At 34.2% G+C, this 20,568-nt stretch overlaps 1 protein-coding gene across 1 annotated transcript; it reads left to right on the plus strand.

Moving 5' to 3' along the window:
• The first annotated feature begins 6,792 nt into the window (after positions 1–6,792).
• LOC107813523 (villin-2) lies at positions 6,793–19,469 on the plus strand. The gene is made up of 23 exons (XM_016638804.2): positions 6,793–7,200; positions 9,153–9,307; positions 9,634–9,733; positions 9,846–9,914; positions 9,999–10,235; positions 10,337–10,514; positions 11,134–11,266; positions 11,676–11,835; positions 11,914–12,061; positions 12,140–12,240; positions 12,331–12,489; positions 13,189–13,257; positions 13,335–13,403; positions 13,494–13,631; positions 14,269–14,397; positions 15,284–15,431; positions 15,611–15,621; positions 15,708–15,848; positions 15,928–16,053; positions 17,204–17,266; positions 17,656–17,920; positions 18,729–18,955; positions 19,038–19,469. The coding sequence occupies exons 2-23, from the start codon at positions 9,252–9,254 to the stop codon at positions 19,149–19,151; spliced, it is 2,841 nt and encodes a 946-aa protein (XP_016494290.1). The 5' UTR covers positions 6,793–7,200; positions 9,153–9,251; the 3' UTR covers positions 19,152–19,469.
• Positions 19,470–20,568: the final 1,099 nt, after the last annotated feature.

The following is a 20,568-nucleotide window of genomic DNA, read 5'->3' on the forward strand; positions in this document are numbered from 1 at the left end:
ACTTTAACACATAACTATAACATATAAGTTTAACATATAACCCTAAATTATCAACATATAATTTTAACATATAAATCTAAATAACCAACATGTAACTTTAATTTAGCTACTAACAATAGTCATAGATTTACTTTAGCTAACACCAATCAATTTTTACAAACCAAACTAGGAGCAATTAAACAAAATCAGTATATTTTTTAAAATAAATAACAAAGGAGGGTGAGGGAAACCTACCTGGCAGTGGAGGGTTGTCGATGAAGCTGCATTGGGGCGGCATCACCAATGAGTGTCACCGGTGATGGCAGTGGCGAGTTGGGTGGGGGGAGGGAGAGGGGAGGTTTCAGTGTGAAAGAGAAAAGAGAGGAGAGAAGGAAGAAAATAGGGAAAGAAAAAAGAAAGGGGTCAAAGAATTTTAAAATTATATTCCGACAGATTCGGTCGGAAATTAGGTCAAATAGTCAAACCTCATTTTAATAAAAGATTCCGACCAAATCGGTCGCAATTTTTTAATTTTTTTTAATTGTTTCCGACAGAATTGGTCGCTAACAGTTACGCGGTATTTTTCGCCAAAATTTACGACGGATATAAACGGAATATCAGTCGTAATTATTATTAAAAATTAAAAAATATATTTTTATGCAATTTTCGACCGATTCCGTTGGAAATTTTCGACTACTTTTTCCGGTCGGAATATTTCGGTCGGAAATTGACCGTTTTTTAGTAGTGTTGATTCTTATACCACATTATAACACCTTGAGCACTTCAAGAAGACGAAGGTAACTTGGTTATCTCGGGTCTTAGCTGATATTGGTATTGTTATGTCTTTTTCTTTCTCTATTGGTTGTGCCAACCAAGCAGTCATTCACATTGCTCGCAATCCAGTGTTTTATGAGCGTACAAAGCACATCAAAATGGATTGTCATTTCATATGCACTAACTCGCTGAAGGCCTCATTTTTTTTTCATGTTCCCACAATTTACCAACTGGCTTATGTGCTTACCAAAGCCCTTCCATGCACTCTTCATCATTAATTATTGGCCAAGTTGAAGGTAGTTTCCCCCTCTAACTTGGGGCAAGGGGTATTGAGATACACGACTTTACTAGACATGAGCCAAAGAAAAAGTAGTTTGGATTTAGTTACTTGCGTATTTATTCTTTTACGTAAAAATAGTACGGGCTAGCCAGTTTTCAGACTGGTAATTGAAAAATAGCCATCGTTTGCAAAGTTATTGAAAAATAGCTACTATTTTGCTGTAACAAGGAAAGTTCCAGCATAATATACTGGAGATTGGTGCACCTGTGTATGAACTTCCAGCATAATATACTAGAGATTGGAGCACATGTGTATGAACTTCCAGCATATTATGTTGGAAGTTCACATGTAAAAATTTCGAACTCCAGTATATTATACTGGAATATTTTCCGGATTTTGAACAGTATTTTCGTTAAGATTTATCTTTACATGAAAAGTGACTAAATTTTAATTACTTTTGAAACTGTGACTATTTTTCAATCACCACTTATAAATCTGACTATTTTTGAATTTCAACATTCTTTTACGGATGTACATAAGTGGCCCAAGTTATATAGGTGTCCCATTTTATTTCGATTGAGTACTGGTCCGACCCATGTATATATAGGTGTAGTCTTAGGACATTTATGACTTTTAGCCCATGTATACATAAGTGTAGTTTCAAGACTTTTATGACTTTGGGTCTCATTTTTATTTTACAAAAAAATAAAATCTTCTCTTAGTTCCTTTTATTTCTCACACACCGACTCAAAACCCTAGCTAATTTTTTCTTGATTTTATCGATTATGTGAAATTAATAATTTTTGATAGCTTAAGATTCACATAACACGGTTTAATTTTGCACTAATTACTTCGTAACGAAGACAAAATTCATCAAAGAGACATAATACATGTGTAAATCTTGTACACAAACATGTATATAAAAACTAGAGCAAAATATTATACTCAAAAGAATTTGAAACTAACAAATGGATACTAGATTATGATTACCAATAACAATAAAGCAAGAACAGAAAAAAAAAAACCAATCAGTACTAACTAGAGCTAGCCTGAAGCTTGGAGGTGCGATTCACAAGGGTAGACAAATTTAAGGCAAAGAATATGCAATAACTTTTTGCGGAGATATGAGTAACAGAGAAGACATGAAGATGTAAGAGAGAGAGGAATGAAGAAAAATAGAAAGAACGGCAAAGAGCAAAATATATCCTTGTACTATGAGAAAAGATTTAAATATATCATTAATTATATTTTGAGTCCAAATATATCCTTGCCGTAATACTATTGGTTCAAATATACCCCTCTTCTATTAAGTTTGTCTAAAGTGGACATGCAATCTTACGTGGTACTGATATTTGATGAGGTGGATGTCACATGGCATGCCACCTCAGCGCCCCTAGTCCATATATAAAAGACTAAAATTTGAAATACAATATTTTTCACGGTAGCGGTAATGGAGGCAATAATGGTGGAGGAGAAGAAAATTTTAGTGGTGGAAAGAATAGAAGGGAGGAGTAAAATGGGTTTGGGGCGCTGAGGTGGCAAGCCATGTGGCATCCACCTCATCAAATGTCAGTGTCACGTATGATTGAATATCAATTTTGGACAAATTTAACGAAAACGGGGTATATGTGAACTAATAGTATAACGACATGAATATATTTGAATTCAAATTGTAACGAGAGGTACATTTAAACCTTTTTTGATAGTATAAGGTACATTTGGCCCTTTCCGTTTATTGAATCATAGACCAAACAAAGGAGAAGAATCACGAAAATGGAAGTGAAATGGAAGATGTCCCACATAAATAAAAAGGTAGACAGCTCTTCTGAGAAAAAGAAAATTGTGGGATTGCAATTTTAACTACAATACACGTGACTACAACTATGGAGGCTTGTGATGCTGATAGTTGTAGAGCTTTAAAATGGGAAGAAAGTATTATCAAATTGTCGATGAGGATTGGGGATGGATAGGTTGGTAATTAGTTTTAGTTAAATAAGTATATTTTATAGGAAATCTTATCTAAAAGTCCGAGGTAAGTTTCAACTTTCCATCTCTAGTCATTAATCATTAGACTTACTAAAACTAGTCAAGCACATAAAAAATTGTAAACTCAAATAAATAAGGTTCTTTTTCTCCAAAAATCACACGCAAAGATCTCCTTCCATATTTTTAAGCGTGATCAACAACATTAGACGCAAGGCAGGAAGAAATTTTATGGATGAGATAACAAACAAGGTGATGAAATACAAAAATATATATACGAGATTCCAAAAATCTAAGCAAAAAAAAGATCTTTTTCAATGTGTATGGTTTAAAATTATTGAAACATATAGATGAATCAATATACAAATTTTGAGGAAGATTGTAGGTGATTTGGACTAATTTGGTATCAAAATTCATAGTTAAAACTGAGTTCAAAAAATTATTTTGTGACACATGTATCACACATACATGGATATACATGTGATACAAATATGATACATATTTGATACTTTGATACACATTGTGATACACATTATTTTTTTCATGTTTCATCTTCTACTTCGAATTTTCAATTCAAACTACCTCAAAACTCCGCCAAATCATCCCAAAACTGAGATTCAAACTCTTTAAGATGTACCCAATCTATTCTAATAACACTCACTTAAAAGAAAGTAAAATTTAATTTTTTTTTCTGCTACAAATAGCTAATTGGTTAATATTAGAAGTATTTGGCTAATATAAATAATATTTAATAAATTGGCCTATTTTTATAACAAGCTATTTATAAATGGACATAGCTGGTAGTTTCCTTACTTTTTAACAAGTTTAAAATAGGGTAAAAATCAGTAAACATTTTGATTTTTATAGTAGTTTGCATGGATACCTCAAATTAAAAGGCTGATTGATCAATGAGTTTTCTAATGGAGCCTTGATTATTTTTGGGCTTCTTGACCTACCCAATATCTGGAGAGAAATTTGGCGAAAATGACAAAAATGTTCCTTTGAGGGTAGATTCAAAGAAATCCTTAAAACATCTTTTGAGCAGTTTAATCCGTTAATTTTGTATTAGAAAATAGATACTTTTGATCATTGTTAAATATTTAACAAATTATGCTTATCAAAATTAAAAGGAACTGCCAAAAAAAGACTAGTATGCAATAACCAAAGATCCCCTAAGTGGCTTTTACTTTAAATTTAGCAGCAAAATAAAAAATTGAACACAAAGGACATGTTGGTTCAAGGGGTGGCTGTAGTGGATAATCAGGTCTGCCCTTTGTGCAATATGGCTATTGAGACTATTGAGCATTTATTTTTTTGAATGTGAACTATCTTTCTAAAATTTGGTGTAAACTAGGGGTGTTCATAAAACTCCGAAAAATCGAATCAAACCGATCAAAAAAATCAATACTTTCTAGGTTTGGTTTGGTTTTTGTTTTGAATTTTAAAAACCAATCAAATTTGGTTTGGTTTTGGTTTTAATTAAAAAATAATCAGGAAAAACCGAACCAAACCGACTATAGAAGTAGCTATTTAAATTTATTATTATACCTATATAGAAGTAGCTATTTAAATTTATTATTACACTTATATACATATATGTATATTTTTATATAAAGTTTCTAAATTTTTATGGTACATATTAGTCGTTTGTATTTTTATTCTAGTTTTTTGCTATTATAATAATCTAATTCTTTGCCTTTACATTCTAGTTTGATTGGTAGTTTTCTTTTGCTAAGTACAAGAATTTATTTTATGTTAAAAATAATTAATTTTTAATTGAGTACTTAAATTATTCATCACTATTTGATTCAATTAAGTGTATGTCTCATATTTAAGGAAAAAACCTGATAAATAACCGGAAAAAAACAAAAAACCGATAAAAAACGAATTGATAAAAAACTGACTTAATTGGTTTGGTTTGGTTCTAATATTTAAAGAACCGACTCACTTGGTTTGGTTTATTTTTAGGAAAAAAACGATCCAAACCGAACCATAAACACCTCTAGCGTAAACTACTTCAATGAGAAGGGATGCTTAGGCGTGTATTAATGATCTGGCAAGGTTGGGCAGAAACATAAATGAGAGAGAAGAATGATACTGCTGAAATAAACAGAACGGCAATGGCAGGATGTACCTATTACATTTGGTATTAAAGAAATCAAAGGATATTTCAAGTCAAACAAGAAAGTATTTGGATGATAATTAGACAAGTAATCTAAGATGTGTTTTGTAGATGAATATGAAGCCCAAGTTAGCAAACAAGCTGGGAAAGCTTAACTAAAGTTCTACCCTTAGAATAGCAACTGGAACACACTTGTATAACTAGTTTTTGGGTTGATTCTTTTGTTGTTAGGCTAAGTACTGAAGTTGGGGCTTTCTGTCTAATTTTTAGTGTTTTAGTTTTTGTTATGTCTTGTACATTCTTTCATGTTACCGAAAAAATGTATCATTCTTTTAAATTGTATAATTTAACATTTTATGATAATATTAATTACTAGTATTTTATTAGATTGTTAATTAATACTTCATATTTATCATTAAAAAATTACTTTATAACTATCAAGAAGCACCTTACAGAGTAAGGATTTTAAGATAACTCGAAGTAAGACTAAGTACATACATTACAAGTTTAGTCAACATGAGAAGAGTGAAGTTGAGGTGAGACTACAGAAAATTGCAGTGCCAAAATGTAAACAACTTAGATATCTAGGCTCATTGTTTCAAGAGAATGGAATGATAGACGAAGATATTACTTATAGGATTAGAGTGGGATGGTTGAAATGGAGAAACGCTAGGGGTGCTATGTGATAGAAGGATGTTTGTAAAGGCAAAATGTAAGTTTTATAGAATAGTTATAAGACAAACTATGATATATGGTAGCGAATGTTGAGATGCTAAAGTTTAACATATTCGTAAGATGAGCATAGCAGAAATGCAAATGCTAAGATTTGTGCGGTCACACAAGATTAGATAAGATAAAAAAATAATCGCATTCTCTAGAAGGTGCAAGACACATTGAGAATAAAATGAGAGAAAGTCGCTTGAGATGGGTTGGTCATGTCCTGCATCTGCCTACGGATATACCAATTCGTAGGTGTGAAACTATGATGGGGCCCGAGAAAGTATTAAAATGGGACGGGGTAGACCTAAAATCACATGGAAAGAAATTGTCTAGAAAGACCTACAAATCCTTGGAATCAATGCAAATTTAGCTAGAGATAAGACATAATGGAAGAGGAAAATCTATATGGGTAATACCTACTAGTTGGGAATAGGTTTTAGACTTGGCAGAAAACTTCTCTTATTATTATTATTGCCATTATTTATATATATTTATCTTTTTTACTTGCAATTTTATTTTTTATGGTAATAATAATGATATGAGCTGAACTTAATAAAAGGAACGTGAATCCATATTGCTGATGCCAATTTATTTCGACCTGATGTATAGTTATTGTTGTTGTATAATTAATGGAATTGAGTTAATGACACTATAGCATATGAAAGTAGAGCTTTAAGCTTTCTTAAAATTACCCATATGATTGGCGAACAAAGGAATACGATTAGATCTTTTTCTATAACAGCATCTCTATATAATAATAACACTTTGCTATAATAATATATGTTCTTTATAATAGCGTTTAGATGGAACAACTAAAAATTATTCGGAACAAATGTAGGGGTTTGTTACAGAAAGGTTTTAATGTATAACCATTCCTGAAAAGTACAAGAAAATCCAACAAGTCAAACGGTAAACCAGAAAAACCAACAGGGCCGTTGCCATTGTCACCTGATCTTTGTCTAGATTTAGAAAGTGTAGAGAGTAAAATCTTTTTCATCTCTCTCCTCAACGCCATCATCATCATTCAACACCTTTTCTTTCTATCTCTCTGTGAAAGTATATTACGCCTTTGCCTTTCTTCATTTCCGCATATTCTGTCTGCAAAAGAATTATCAGATTTTCTGCAATCAAATCTCAAAAGCTTCAAAAAGTTACAGACAGAGAGAGAGAAAGAGAAGGGAAAAAAAAAATTGCAGCCCATTAACTGCAATTATTATTCCCTCCCTTTTTCCTTTCTTTCTCTCTCTCTCTGTCTTTTATATTTGCCAGCTCGTCTTCTCTTTTCTGTTGTACCCTTTTCTTTATTCTCTCTCTATCAACACGTTCACAAAGATCTCCTGAGGTGCATTTGACTCTTCCCGTATTTTGATTAATTCTGGTTGATCTCTTGTTTATTGGATTCTATTTGATAACTACATTTTAATATAATTTTTTGTTTAGAGTTTGTTGTTTTGATTTGGTTTTTTGTTGTTTAATTGGTTAATGTTGGTCTTGTTTATGTTAATCTAATGAGTAATGATGTGGTTTCTTCATTACTCTAAGTTTATGTATTGATTGATTAAGCAATTATCATTTGATATGAAGAATATGTTTGGTCTGTCAATCTTTTGAAATTGGTTATTGACTTTTAATGCTGGTTTTGAGGTTTTCTTGTGGTTTTAGAGTCTAATTCTGGAAGTAGGATGTTTTATTAGCTAAATGTTCCATGCAGCTGTGGTTATTAGCTATGCTTGAATCGGATCCTCCAAAAGTAGTACATTTTGGAGGATCCGACACGAATGCGGCATTTATTTTTTTGGAGAGTTTGAGCAACATTAGTTATTAGGTAATCTCACAATAGATCATTAGTTGTTGGGGGTGCATTTTAGGGTAAGAAAAATATGGTTTTCCTAACTTTGAGTTCTAATGCAGATTAGTTTAGATGCAAATATTACTGATATAACAAGTTTCTTGCCTTGCTTGTTGGGAGGAGGGGGGGGAGAAAAATAAAGCTTTGCCGATGCCATTTATTGCACATGTACACACCCAAAACATAGCGTAGCAACTAAAGGTTAGGAATCTGAGAGCCATATTCTTGGAAACTTGTCTGGCTTTTCTAGACTGGCTGAGGAGCAGATAAATCCATATCTGCAGTATAAATGACATTCTGAAGAATGAAAGAACTTGATTGCTTAAATGACCTACATTGGACTGAATTTATTGGAATTTGGATGGAATGATGACAATGAATATATCAGATTGCAGAACAATAAAGACAACCAAATTCCTAGATAGGTTTCAGGGTCATGCATCTTTTTTAAAGGGGATCTCTTTCTCCTACCAGGCTAGGCTTATTCAATAGTGGACGCAATGAGTTGGCCCGTGACTCATGCTCCCCCTACCTGCATTTATTGGTGGACTAATTGAAAGTATCAATTTTTATAGGCTACTGTTGAATGTGATGGGTCAAGTAAAAGCTCGAACTTCGAGAAGCGCTCTTGAAAGTAAGGTACAAGATTAGACAAGATCAGAAATGTAATAGTTGATGGAAGGTACAAGTAATATACATGAGGATAAAAAGAGATAAGGTCGCATGAGATGGTTTGACCATGTTCTACGTAGAATTCCAAATGTACCACTCAATAAGTGTGACATTATGATGATTGGAAGTATTAAAAAGGGATAAAGTATACCTATAATCATGTGAAGAAACTTGTCTGAAAAAGCACACTATCTCTAAAAATCCAGTTATGCTACAAAAAGTACTTTGATTAAAGTTTAGTCAGATTGGTAAGTTGTATTAGGTCTAGTACTTTTCAGAAATTATTTTAGCGTGCTTAGAGAGTTGTATATTAGTAGAAAATGTAGGGAACTTCTAGTGTTAAAGTGCCCCTAATTTGTTTCTAAAGATAACATATCGAGTATTGATATGAAACAGGACCAAGTGGAGCAAAGTGGATATTGATTATCCACTCGAACTAGTTAGGATTGAGACTCTGTTGTTGTTACTTGTTAGTGTTGCTGTTGACTGTGATTGAGGCTAACATATGAAGATTTTGATTAAATTAGTGGGTCCGACAATTGGTACCTTCAAGAATAAGTTTTACGACGACAAGTTGGGAACTGGAACTATATTATGGCTTCAGATGTTTCCTATAGTGAAGATTCACTTCTGTATACACACGCACACACACATGAAGATGATGTTTGTTGTGCTGGCTATTTAGTGAAGTCCTGAATTTGTTGCTGGGATGGTAATGAAGTGTTTTTCTGTACCTAAAGCTACTCTTTCTCATGTCCATTTTGGCTGTGCAGTTGGTGTTCAGAATATCGGCATAGCTGAAGTTAGGAGCTTCAACAATCTAATTTCTTTTTCTTCCTCAAAAGAAGCTGTAACAGGAAAGATTTTGCATCATGTCTAACTCTATTAAAGCCTTAGAACCTGCATTTCAGGGTGCGGGTCAGAGAATGTATCCTTTGCTGCAAAAATCTGGTTCTTGATTGATTACATGGAAGTAAGTTTGAATTGAGTATTGATCAGTTTTGAAACACTGTTGGGATTTTCTCAGCACCCTGCCTTTATGGAGGGTAGGCTGAAGACCTATAAAAAGCAAAAATAAATAAAGGGTACACTGAGCTTTTCCGTAAATGTTCTGGACCTTTTATGTTCATTATTTCCACTGCCAAATATAGCTGCGAGAACTTTTTAAACTTGAGAGTTATGTTAATTGTTTTACTGCCAAATGTGGCCTATAAGAACTTTCCAGACATTAGAGTTGAGCTTAACTCTATCTAGAGGGACCGAAATTTGGAGAATTGAGGATTTCCAACCAGTTCCATTGCAGAAGTCTGAATATGGTAAATTCTACTCGGGTGATTCTTACGTCATCTTGCAGGTGCATAGATGCAAAAATCTTTGGCTTTGCATGTACCTCCTTTACCTAGGGAGAAAAGTTTCATTCATGTCTAATATTCCTACTCCTATCGCATGTTCATTTATAATTGCAGACAACTTCAGGTAAGGGAGGTTCTTATATGTATGATATACACTTCTGGCTTGGAAAGGATACTAGTCAGGTGTGAAATCAATCTTCACTCTTGGCAGCTATTTAACCAGATTTATATGTTTTTGCCATTTTTAAAATTTGGATGCTATGTCAGGATGAAGCTGGAACTGCAGCTATCAAAACTGTTGAGCTTGATGCGATTCTTGGAGGGCGAGCAGTACAGCATAGGGAAATCCAAGGTCATGAATCTGACAAATTTTTATCATACTTTAAGCCATGCATTATACCATTGGAAGGTGGTATTGCATCTGGATTCAAGAAACCAGAAGAGGAAGAATTTGAAACTAGGTTGTATATCTGCAAGGGTAAACGCGTTGTCAGGATGAAGCAGGTACAGAAGCATACAAAACTTACTGCATGAGCTTGTTTAGAATATTTAATCTAATTCAATTGTGGTTGAAGATCACATATTTAAGCTGAGATTTGTATCAGGTCCCATTTTCCCGGTCCTCTTTAAATCATGATGATGTGTTCATTCTGGACTCAAAGGACAAGATATATCAGTTCAATGGTGCAAATTCTAACATCCAGGAGAGGGCCAAAGCACTAGAAGTTATTCCGTTCTTGAAGGACAAGTATCACGAGGGAACGTGTGATGTTGCAATTGTTGGTAAGTACTAAGTACAAGCCTTGAAAAATTTAAAGATAAGAAAGTGAGCAAGTAATACATATTTTTCATACTCCTTCGGTCCCAGGTTAATAGTCCTAGTTTGAGTTTGTTGTTGAAACTCCTTTTTCTAGCCTTCAAATAATTCTTAGTCTATTTGTTTTTTTGCAACTAAAACATGTCTATTTGGCAAATTTCTATAATATTGTATACGTCCTACCATGAATTTTTTGTATTTAGAAATTATGGGTCAAATTTCATTCTAAAGTTTGGTAAATTTAACTGTCAAAGTTAAAGCAGGACATTTAGAGTAAGTAATCCTAAATGTTATGCATAAACTTTAGTGTGTCTACATGATATGGATCTGTAAATTATGAAGCTTCAAATGATTCAATCAACTAGAATAAGGGATAAAATAGCTTATCAAATTCGAGGGAAAGTTCTATTTGAATTTATGTCATCACCTACAAAGTTATATGATTTCGACAGAGATCATATGTATCTGTTTTTGATATATGTCATGTTTCGAACGTAATGAAGATCTTCAAACGTTTTCTTTACTTTGTTAATATTCTATGGTGTTCATGTGGGACTGCTCCTTATATCTATTGCATACCCCCAGATGATGGGAACTTACAAGCTGAGTCGGATTCGGGATCATTCTGGGTGCTCTTTGGTGGCTTTGCTCCAATTGGCAAAAAGGTTTCTAGTGAAGATGATATTGTGCCCGAGAAGACACCTGCGAAACTTTATAGGTATCATCGAATTCTGCTGTCCTATACTTGTCTTTACTGTTTAAGGTAGTTACGTAACCATTAGTCCATCAAGTTAAGCCAATTTATATTATTCCATCAGATGGATATGAATGAATTATGTAAAGTCCATGTTTATTGCCAGTAATTATAGTGGTAATGTTATGGTCTCAAGCTTATGACACTTAATACAAAGTATTCAAAACTTCCTTGGCTAACCTTTTACTGCTGGATAGTACTTCTTTCCACTAAAAAGGATCTTTATACTTGAATTGGTCTAGTTAATTTTTATAATATTTTGCATATCTACGTTTATTGCATCCCCAGTGCTTGCTACTTTCTCATCATTGAACTTTTAAATCAACCTTTGCTGGTGTTGGTGCTAAAGTTGAATTTTTTCCTCTTTTTGTAGCATAAATGATGGTCAAGTCAGTCCCATGGATAGTGAACTATCAAAATCCAGCTTAGAAAACAATAAATGCTATCTTTTGGATTGTGGTGCTGAGGTATTTATTTGGGTTGGACGTGTAACTCAACTGGAAGAGAGGAAAGCTGCCATTCAAGCTGCTGAGGTAGAATAATAGCTTTTAACTCCAGATTTTTCTTTATGGTAAAATTTCTCATAACTGAATAACTAAACATATCAACAGGAGTACCTTACCAGTCAAAATAGACCAAAGTCAACACATGTAACCCGACTTATTCAAGGCTATGAAACACATTCATTCAAGTCCAACTTTGACTCTTGGCCTTCAGGGTCTGCACCAGCCGCTGAGGAGGGAAGAGGAAAAGTAGCAGGTAGACTAGTTTGAAACTTGTAGAATTGATATTTGTTCGTTGGAAGTAGTTTTATTTGACATTGTCGCATTTATACAGCTTTGCTGAAGCAACAAGGTGTTGGTGTTAAAGGTGCTAGCAAAAATGCTCCTGAAAATGAGGAAGTCCCCCCGTTGCTTGAAGGGGGTGGAAAAATAGAGGTCTGATCATCATTATGATATCCCTTTGATTATAACTCGTCCTTTGATATTGCTTGCTTGGTCTTCGCTAAAAGTGTATGATTTTACTAGGTCTGGCGCATCAATGGCAGTGCAAAGACCCCTGTGCCCGGAGATGATATTGGTAAATTTTACAGTGGAGATTGCTATATAGTTCTTTACACATACCATTGTAATGACAGGAAAGAAGATTATTATCTATGCTGGTGGATTGGAAAGGATAGCGTTGAGGTAATGTATATTGTCACTGCACTATAAGGGTCTACACATCTTTTCCTATTATTAGTACATCAATTGACATGCCATTTTAGACATAAGGATGAAACTTCATCAAATGTTATTAATTATATCTAAAAATGGTATGCTCATAAATAGAGATAAGAAACAAAGGTCCACAGTCTTGTTATTTTCATGTAATTGAATTGGATCTGTTTGGATGACCTTGTAAAATCTTTCTTCCCTACTCCTTGTTGTAGACTCGAAAAAGGTTGAGAAAGGAAACAGAAGTGAAAATGTAATGCCATCATATAAGAATTTCATCTTTTGTGAATTAGCTTCATAGATTTAAACTTGCTATGAATATGCCTCATCTGACAAGCACAGAGATTTAGAGAAGAAAATTTGTAGAAATGTCTAATATAATAGTTGAAAATTGAAATGCATAAATTTAAGGTATTATGTCTTAAGAATGTCAGGTACCACAAAAAGTAATATAGAGCTATAGTAGTTCTTTATGTTAGTTTGAATTGTTGGAGTTTGGTGAACTTTTCCTTTTAGCTAAAGCAGAAAAGTAAAGCAGAAGGGACTGAAAAGAAAGTGAATTTGGGATTGATGGACTATTTATTTCCACATTGTAGTTTTTTCTTCTTTATTTCATGTATATGATAAACTTGAAGACTTTATCCAGTCCATTGTATGTTGTGGATTCAGGAGGACCAAAACATGGCTGCTAAATTGGCCAGTACAATGTGCAATTCACTTAAAGCGAGACCGGTGCTGGTATTACTTCTTGACAACTCTTCTTTTCTTACTAGAAAAGTGTAAGAGGTTTTAGTATGACCTGTAACATTATCCAGGGTCGCGTATATCAAGGGAAAGAACCGCCACAATTTGTTGCAATCTTCCAGCCCATGTTGGTCCTTAAGGTACCGCTTATTCATTGTAATGCAGGCTACTGCTGTAGGATGTAATTTATCATATTTAATAAACCATAATGAATTTCTATCATTTCTCAGGGTGGATTAAGCTCTGGTTATAAAAGTTATATTGCAGACAAGGGCCTGAATGATGAAACTTACACTGCTGATTCTGTGGCACTGATTCGATTATCTGGAACTTCTGTGCATAACAACAAAGCAGTTCAAGTTGATGCTGTATGCTTACTAACCCTTTTAGATTCTTCTGGTTTTGGGTTACTATGTAATAAATTTTATTTTAGTAGTCGGGCTGATAAGGTCATTCTTTATATCTAGGGTATGTGTTTCCCTATTTACTGTTGTGGTCAGTTCTTCTTTGTTACATGCATTAGTTGTATATTAGAGCCTCTCTTCAAGTCATAGCCTATTTTCAGAAGCCCATAACCCGCCTCTAGATTTCTTGCATCAAGAGGTGCATAAGGCAACTGTGCGCATTCCCACTTCTTCTGAAAAGAACAAAACTATAACAGTGTTCTGATTAGTATGTGCAAAATACTTGAGTAGTTAAACTTACAATCTACACAAGGTATGCAGAATAAGGCTCAACTAAGTACTCAATCAGGCAATAGGAGATCAAGTGTCCTCAAATTCAAATTTAATGTGTTGTTATTAACGACAGAGACTGGAGAGGCATGTCTTGTTGTCCATGCAACTTGATTGGCTTAGTGTATGACTCTGTTTTCTAATGCTTACCAACTTAAACTTGCAACAGTAATTAGGACAACAAGTTATAACGAACTCTACTGTGAACTTATGATAGTAAATTTAAAAACTGGATTACTAATTTTATCTTTTTGTTTCTAAACTTTGTCAGGTGGCAACTTCACTGAACTCTAATGAGTGTTTTCTTCTGCAATCTGGCTCTTCAGTATTTAGTTGGCATGGAAATCAGAGTACCTATGAGCAGCAGCAATTAGCAGCAAAAGTTGCAGAATTCTTGAAGGTGAGAACTTTTCTTGAATTTGAGAACGTGCTTTCTTTTTAATTGTTCTTTCAACTTAGAAGGGCCTGATCTTTTAAGTTCTGCTATACAAGGTAATAACCTACTCTAAATGGAAAAATTGGATCATTTTATCCTTCCTTGACGAAAATCGTTAAGAATTTGCGACATGGATAGTAATTAAAATGTGTTTCTTCGTTGTTCTTTTCAAATTAGAAGGGCCTGATCATTTAAGTACTCATATACAAGATGGTTACCTACCCTGAATGGAAAGGGTGTTCCATTTATCATTCCTTGACGAGAATTGTTAGGAATTGTTATATAGATAGTAATTGTTTTAAGGGAAGTGCTCTAATGGCCTAATGGTGATATTTCCATTGTCAAGATCTAGCTTCCCTTGTTATGTGTTTTGGAAAATCTGGCTATGCAGTTGTACATGGGATTTGCGTTTTTATCTCTGTTGGTGCCTGATGAGGATGCAATCTTCTTTTTTGATGAAAACCTTGTTTTCAGACGTGATGAGATGTTGCTGTGTATGTGAAATGTGATTTCCTTAAAATACACTGAAGAAAACACATTAAAATTTTTAAGAACCTAGTTCGATCAAATTATAGTCACCAGGGTGTGAACTTGTGATACAAGTCCTTCAGTGACCCAAATCCTTTAAATACAACCTCCACTTATATAGCCAGCGCGGCAATCAAACATAGTACCCATTATACTGAACTTTTTCCAAATAAACAGTGGTAAAAGTTTGAAGTGATTGCACGAACGCCTCTCCAGCTGACGTATGTCCTGTTTGTCCGCGTTAGCTAAGTGTATCCTATATTCCTATATGTCCTAGTTTATTCTGCGTTTGTCTGATTGCTATTGGTTTTCTTCAACTCAGCCAGGAGTAACTGTGAAACACGCTAAAGAAGGAACAGAGAGCTCAACTTTCTGGTTTGCTCTTGGAGGAAAACAAAGTTACACCAGCAAGAAAGTAGCTTCAGAGGTCGCCAGAGATCCCCACTTGTTTGCTTATTCATTTAATAAAGGTGCTCCCTGATCTCTTAATTTCATCAGATTCTTGATTGCAAATAAGAAAGTGTGTGTGTGTTTTAACTTTGTTAGATATCTCCTTTTTTTTTTCTTTTTTTTTTCTTTTGGTTAATTAGAAGTGTTCTATGCTAACTATCTTTTCTATTGATTTTCATGCAAACATGTGGATATCCAGGAAAGTTTGAGGTAAGGTCCTAGAGTACAAAATTAAGCTTTTTAATACATGAAGTGCTCGTATATCTGGTTTAATTTTTGCTTTAATCATTTGATAGATTGAAGAAATCTACAACTTCTCTCAAGATGATTTATTGACTGAGGATGTTTTATTACTTGATACACATGCCGAAGTGTTTGTTTGGGTTGGTCAGTCATCGGATCCCAAAGAAAAGCAAAGTTCTTTTGAAGTTGGACAGGTAATACACTGTATCATAAGCATTTGATAAGTGCGTTTCTGTTCTTAATTATGCTTCACTAACCATTGAAGTCCCGCAGAAATACATCGAGATGGCTGCATCCTTAGAAGGGTTGTCTCCTCATGTTCCACTGTATAAAGTCATGGAAGGAAATGAGCCTTGCTTCTTTACAACATTTTTCTCCTGGGATCCTGCTAAAGCTATCGTAAGTGACTACACCTCTCTTTTGGTCATCCTGTTCCAGAACTTTATTATATAAAGTTTGAATTGACATTCATGACACTATTTGAATAACATCAGCCACTAAGGGATGGGAAGGTCTCTTTATGTGGTCTTGAGCAATCCTCACCTCACGAGGTAGCTTTTATGGTTGAGTTAGGCCCAAGGTCCATTTATCAACATGAAACCATTGCATCGATCATCTTTTAAGCTTTTTATAAACTTTGGAAGGGGGATGGAACTTGGAAAATGGTGTAACAACTCAGCCCGCTAGTGATATTCTCCACTTTGGGCCTAAGCTTGTGTGGCTTCAACAATCATCACTAGGTTTTAAGGCTTTTTTCTTTATATACCCAGACACTCCTGTATTTTACCGATATGGGATTTGCCTAAACTCAATTGAGAGCTGAGGTTTATCCCACCATCACCCAATATTGCACGGGGGATCTGATATCATATGCACCAGCCCAGTCCACTAGTGATCTCGTCCGCTTTGGGCCTAAGCTTTAGCTCGCCCAACTTTAGAATGCGTCACTAGGATCTAAGGCTTATTTCTTTATGTACTCAGCATCTCTCCCATGTGTTTTTTCCCGATATGGAATTTTCCTAGGGTGCTATAGATGGTACACGAGCTAGTGCATAGCATAAACTGCCACAGAACTAGCCAAGCTTGTAATAAGCAAAATATTGTAATTGTGAAAGAGAAAGTCCCTAAACTAATAACCATAGACACAAGCCAGTAAAAGATACTTGGTGTATGCAGTAAATTTCTATTGATATACTGGGACTAAGAAAAGACATAAACTTGTCATATGCAAAAGGATTTTGTTATAGAAAGGTAGGAAGAAATTTGCAATAGCAGTATAGTTTTAAATGTCTCAACTTGTTTGGGACTGAAATAGTTATTGTGGTATGGTATTAAAGGGAAAATCCAATTTGTGCGGGTATGTGAGATAATATAGAGAACCATCTCTTTCCAAATTTAACGTGTAGTTAGGTCAACCGACTTCTCTTTGGTCCTCAACTTCTCGATTGCTAGCGGACATCCATTTTTTGTCTCATCAAATATGTTGCAATGTTTTCTAGTTCTGGTAAAGGATTCTGACATACGTTATTCAACATACCTATTTAATCAGGCACATGGAAACTCGTTCCAAAAGAAGGTTATGCTACTCTTTGGGGTCGGTCATGCTTCAGAGGTAACTAGATTTCATGAAAGCAAGATGTATTTCCACATAATTTCTTTGTGCTTCTGTGCAAATATTTTCCATTATAGACATTTCAAATCATCTGAGTTTCAGGAATCACAAACTCTAATTAATATTTCTTTCGGAGACCAACATATCATCATTTTATCATGCTTTCCTCCAACTTAAGCTGCCCATACTAGAACCATATTCAACGAAGTTAGTTACATTTTCAGTTGGTATTCCTAGTTCCCAAAGCTTCATATTTCTGTCACTGGTTCTCTTTACGATATTGTTAGAACTGTACTATCATGGTTATTAGTTGTGGAAAAGTTGATTCTGTATATTATCTGTCCAAGCTTCCATGCATTTTATAGAAGATCTTTTGCTCTATATTTCAGAATCAGCAAAGGTTCAATGGGACAAATCAAGGTGGAGCAACCCAAAGAGCTTCAGCTTTGGCTGCTTTGAACTCTGCATTTAGTTCATCATCTCCAGCAAAATCCAGTTCTGCGCCAAGGTCTGCAGGGAAAAGTCCGGGTTCACAAAGAGCAGCTGCAATAGCTGCTTTATCTTCTGCTCTTAGTGCCGAAAAGAAGCAGCCACCTGAGGGCGGCTCTCCTCTCCGATTAAGTAGAACTTCATCAGTAGATGCTATTGCCCCTGGTATAAAAATCTTTCTTGTGCTTCTATTGTACTGTTATTTCCAGATCCGTCGCTTACCTATCAGATCGTATGCTGTGAATCCTATATTAGTGTGTCAAAACATGTTCTGTGTACTTTAAAAGTTCTTCCTACTCTATGTTTTATTTCAGAGACATTTCTAAGCTTTAGCCATTGGTATGTCACTAGCAGGGGTGGCAAACAGGCGGGGCAGGTCGGATATGGGCCTGTCAAAATGGGTAATGCAAAAACGGATAAATTATCCGACCCGACCCATATTTAATATGGATAAAAAGGGGGTTAACCGGCGTATAATATGGATATCCATATTATAATCCATGACTTATTAAATATGATCACTTTTGGGAGAATTCAGTCTCCCAAACTTGAGGAACCCCAAATTTGAGGCTTTACAATTGTAAAAGTTATTAGTATCCATTGGTTATCCATTTTCTAAGTGGATAATATGGTTTTTATCCATATTTGACCCGTTTTCATTAAGTTCATTATTCAACCCATTTTTTAATGGATAATATGGGTGAATAACTATTTTTTTTATCCATTTTGCCACCACTGTGCATTGATGTATGTTTTCATCGTGTTCTTTATTTGTTGATCAAAAAGTGTTACCATAAGAAATTGATGACTCTTACCTTTCAGTTAAAGATTATTGATGGGAAACCATTGCTAGCATAGAGTCGTTAGAAATTTCAACTTCTAAGCTGACCAGTATTACTTAATTGTCTTTAAAGCAAAATTCTTTGCTAAGTATGATATATATGAACGTTTTTTTCTTATTTCTGCCGAACAGGGAATGAAGTTTCTACTGCTGAGATTGAAGATTCTAAAGAAGTTCCAGAACGCAAGGAGATCGAAACAGTTGAGCCTGCAGAGACTGATGGGGAAGACGTGGGACCGAAGCCAGAACCAGAACAGGATGAGACTGGCAATGATAGTAGTCAAACTACATTTAGTTATGAACGACTGAAGGCTAAATCTGAAAATCCTGTCACCGGGATTGATTTAAAACGGAGAGAGGTTTGTGCTCAAGTATTGTTTACATTCCTACATTCTGATGAAAGTCAGTTCCTTTTTCTTATTTTTATTGATGGATTCTCAGGCTTATCTTTCTGACGAGGAATTCGAGTCTGTACTAGAAATGACAAAAGAAGCTTTCTATAAGTTGCCTAAATGGAAGCAAGATATCCACAAAAAGAAAGTTGATCTCTTCTAGAACCAAGATATCCACAATATATGGGTACATATTGCTTTGATTGGTACTTTCATTTTGCTGTCTGCTTTTATCAGAACCAAGCTTTTGGTGTTCTTGGTTTTTTTTTCACTTTGTCATGTCTGTTTGAAGAGTGATATATTTTGAGTTCTCTCTTATACTGTAGTTGAAAGTCAGCAGTCAGATCAATTCTTTGGTTTTCTAACTCATTATGTATTGAGGTCACTTTTGTCAATCATTTATTTGTTAATTAAAGGGTGTGTACAGACTTTACATTATTTATAACTGATGCAGTAGCTATCTGCTTCTGCTTTTGTTCAAGTTTCTTTTTCTTTCTTGTTTAGATGAATAGTTATTTTTTCCAATAGTATTGCTTGGAAAGTTCATTAGGTAGAATTACTTCGTACTTGGACCTGAAATATTGAATGCTGGAGCAATATTTAGTTCTACAATGTAAAGTAAGGATGTATATTGTATTGTGTATAGTTGAAAAAAAACATTATTGTTGAAAATTATTTGTTAGTGTTTGATTATGTGAATTATTAAAAACACATCAAAATATTTTTCATCTGAAAAAAGAAAAAAGAGTTTTTGTCACTATTGAAATGGAGAAGTCTCATTGCCTTTGAATATGTTTCAACTTGTTTTCTTAAAAAAAAATTATAAACAAAATACAGTTTACTTTGAAAGAATTGTATGTTATACCAAACATTGTATGTTTACATATAAACATTTTTGGACGACTACTTGCAAAAGATTATCACAACAATTTTTGGATAAAGTTTAAGAAAAAAATTCTGATAAAAAGGACCAAATTTACCCCTTTACTTTCGAATATTGTTTACATCTAACCTCCGTTATATTATTCAGTTAAATTTACCCCAACCATCAATAAAATTTTAAAAATTACCCCTCGGTCCGTCAGGTGACCCAAAATCTCCCAAATCATTATAGTTAAGTCATTTATTCTTCTTCTTGATCCACTATTTTTAAAATAGGTGGCATTTACCTACTTTCTTAATTGAAAAAAAAAGAAATAAGAGAAAGAAATATTAAAATAATACAGCGATTAGTAAACAAAGTATAGTAAATTGAAGAATCTAAAATTAGGTAGCTTGTCTAAATTTCAAAAATTTATAACACCTCATCTTTAATGAATTCGTTGCACCAAAGGCATGGAGATTTTGCAAGTACTAGCGATAGAAGTTAAAGTTTTTTGGAGACTTTGCATTGTCAAATTCAACTTTGCTTTAATCAAATACCTACGCATTGTGCACTTTTCAGTTAGTCGACCGAACTCTAAACTAACAAGACAATTACAAAATATACTTGAATATACATGTACATACATGATGAGCAATCGCATATAATACACAACAAATAGACCCACTGAATTCTGCAGTGTGTATATGGTTGAAAA

This window comes from Nicotiana tabacum, chromosome 24, assembly GCF_000715075.1.
Source record: "Nicotiana tabacum cultivar K326 chromosome 24, ASM71507v2, whole genome shotgun sequence".
Taxonomy (NCBI): domain Eukaryota; kingdom Viridiplantae; phylum Streptophyta; class Magnoliopsida; order Solanales; family Solanaceae; genus Nicotiana; species Nicotiana tabacum.

Excerpts from the sequence above, each read along its gene's own strand:
- LOC107813523 (XM_016638804.2), top strand. The coding sequence starts at position 9,252 with ATGTCTAACTCTATTAAAGCCTTAGAACCTGCATTTCAGGGTGCGGGT. Across the intron at positions 12,241-12,330 it reads AAGGGGGTGGAAAAATAGAG|GTCTGGCGCATCAATGGCAG; the intron begins GTCTGATCATCA and ends TGATTTTACTAG. Across the intron at positions 14,398-15,283 it reads AAGTTGCAGAATTCTTGAAG|CCAGGAGTAACTGTGAAACA; the intron begins GTGAGAACTTTT and ends TCTTCAACTCAG.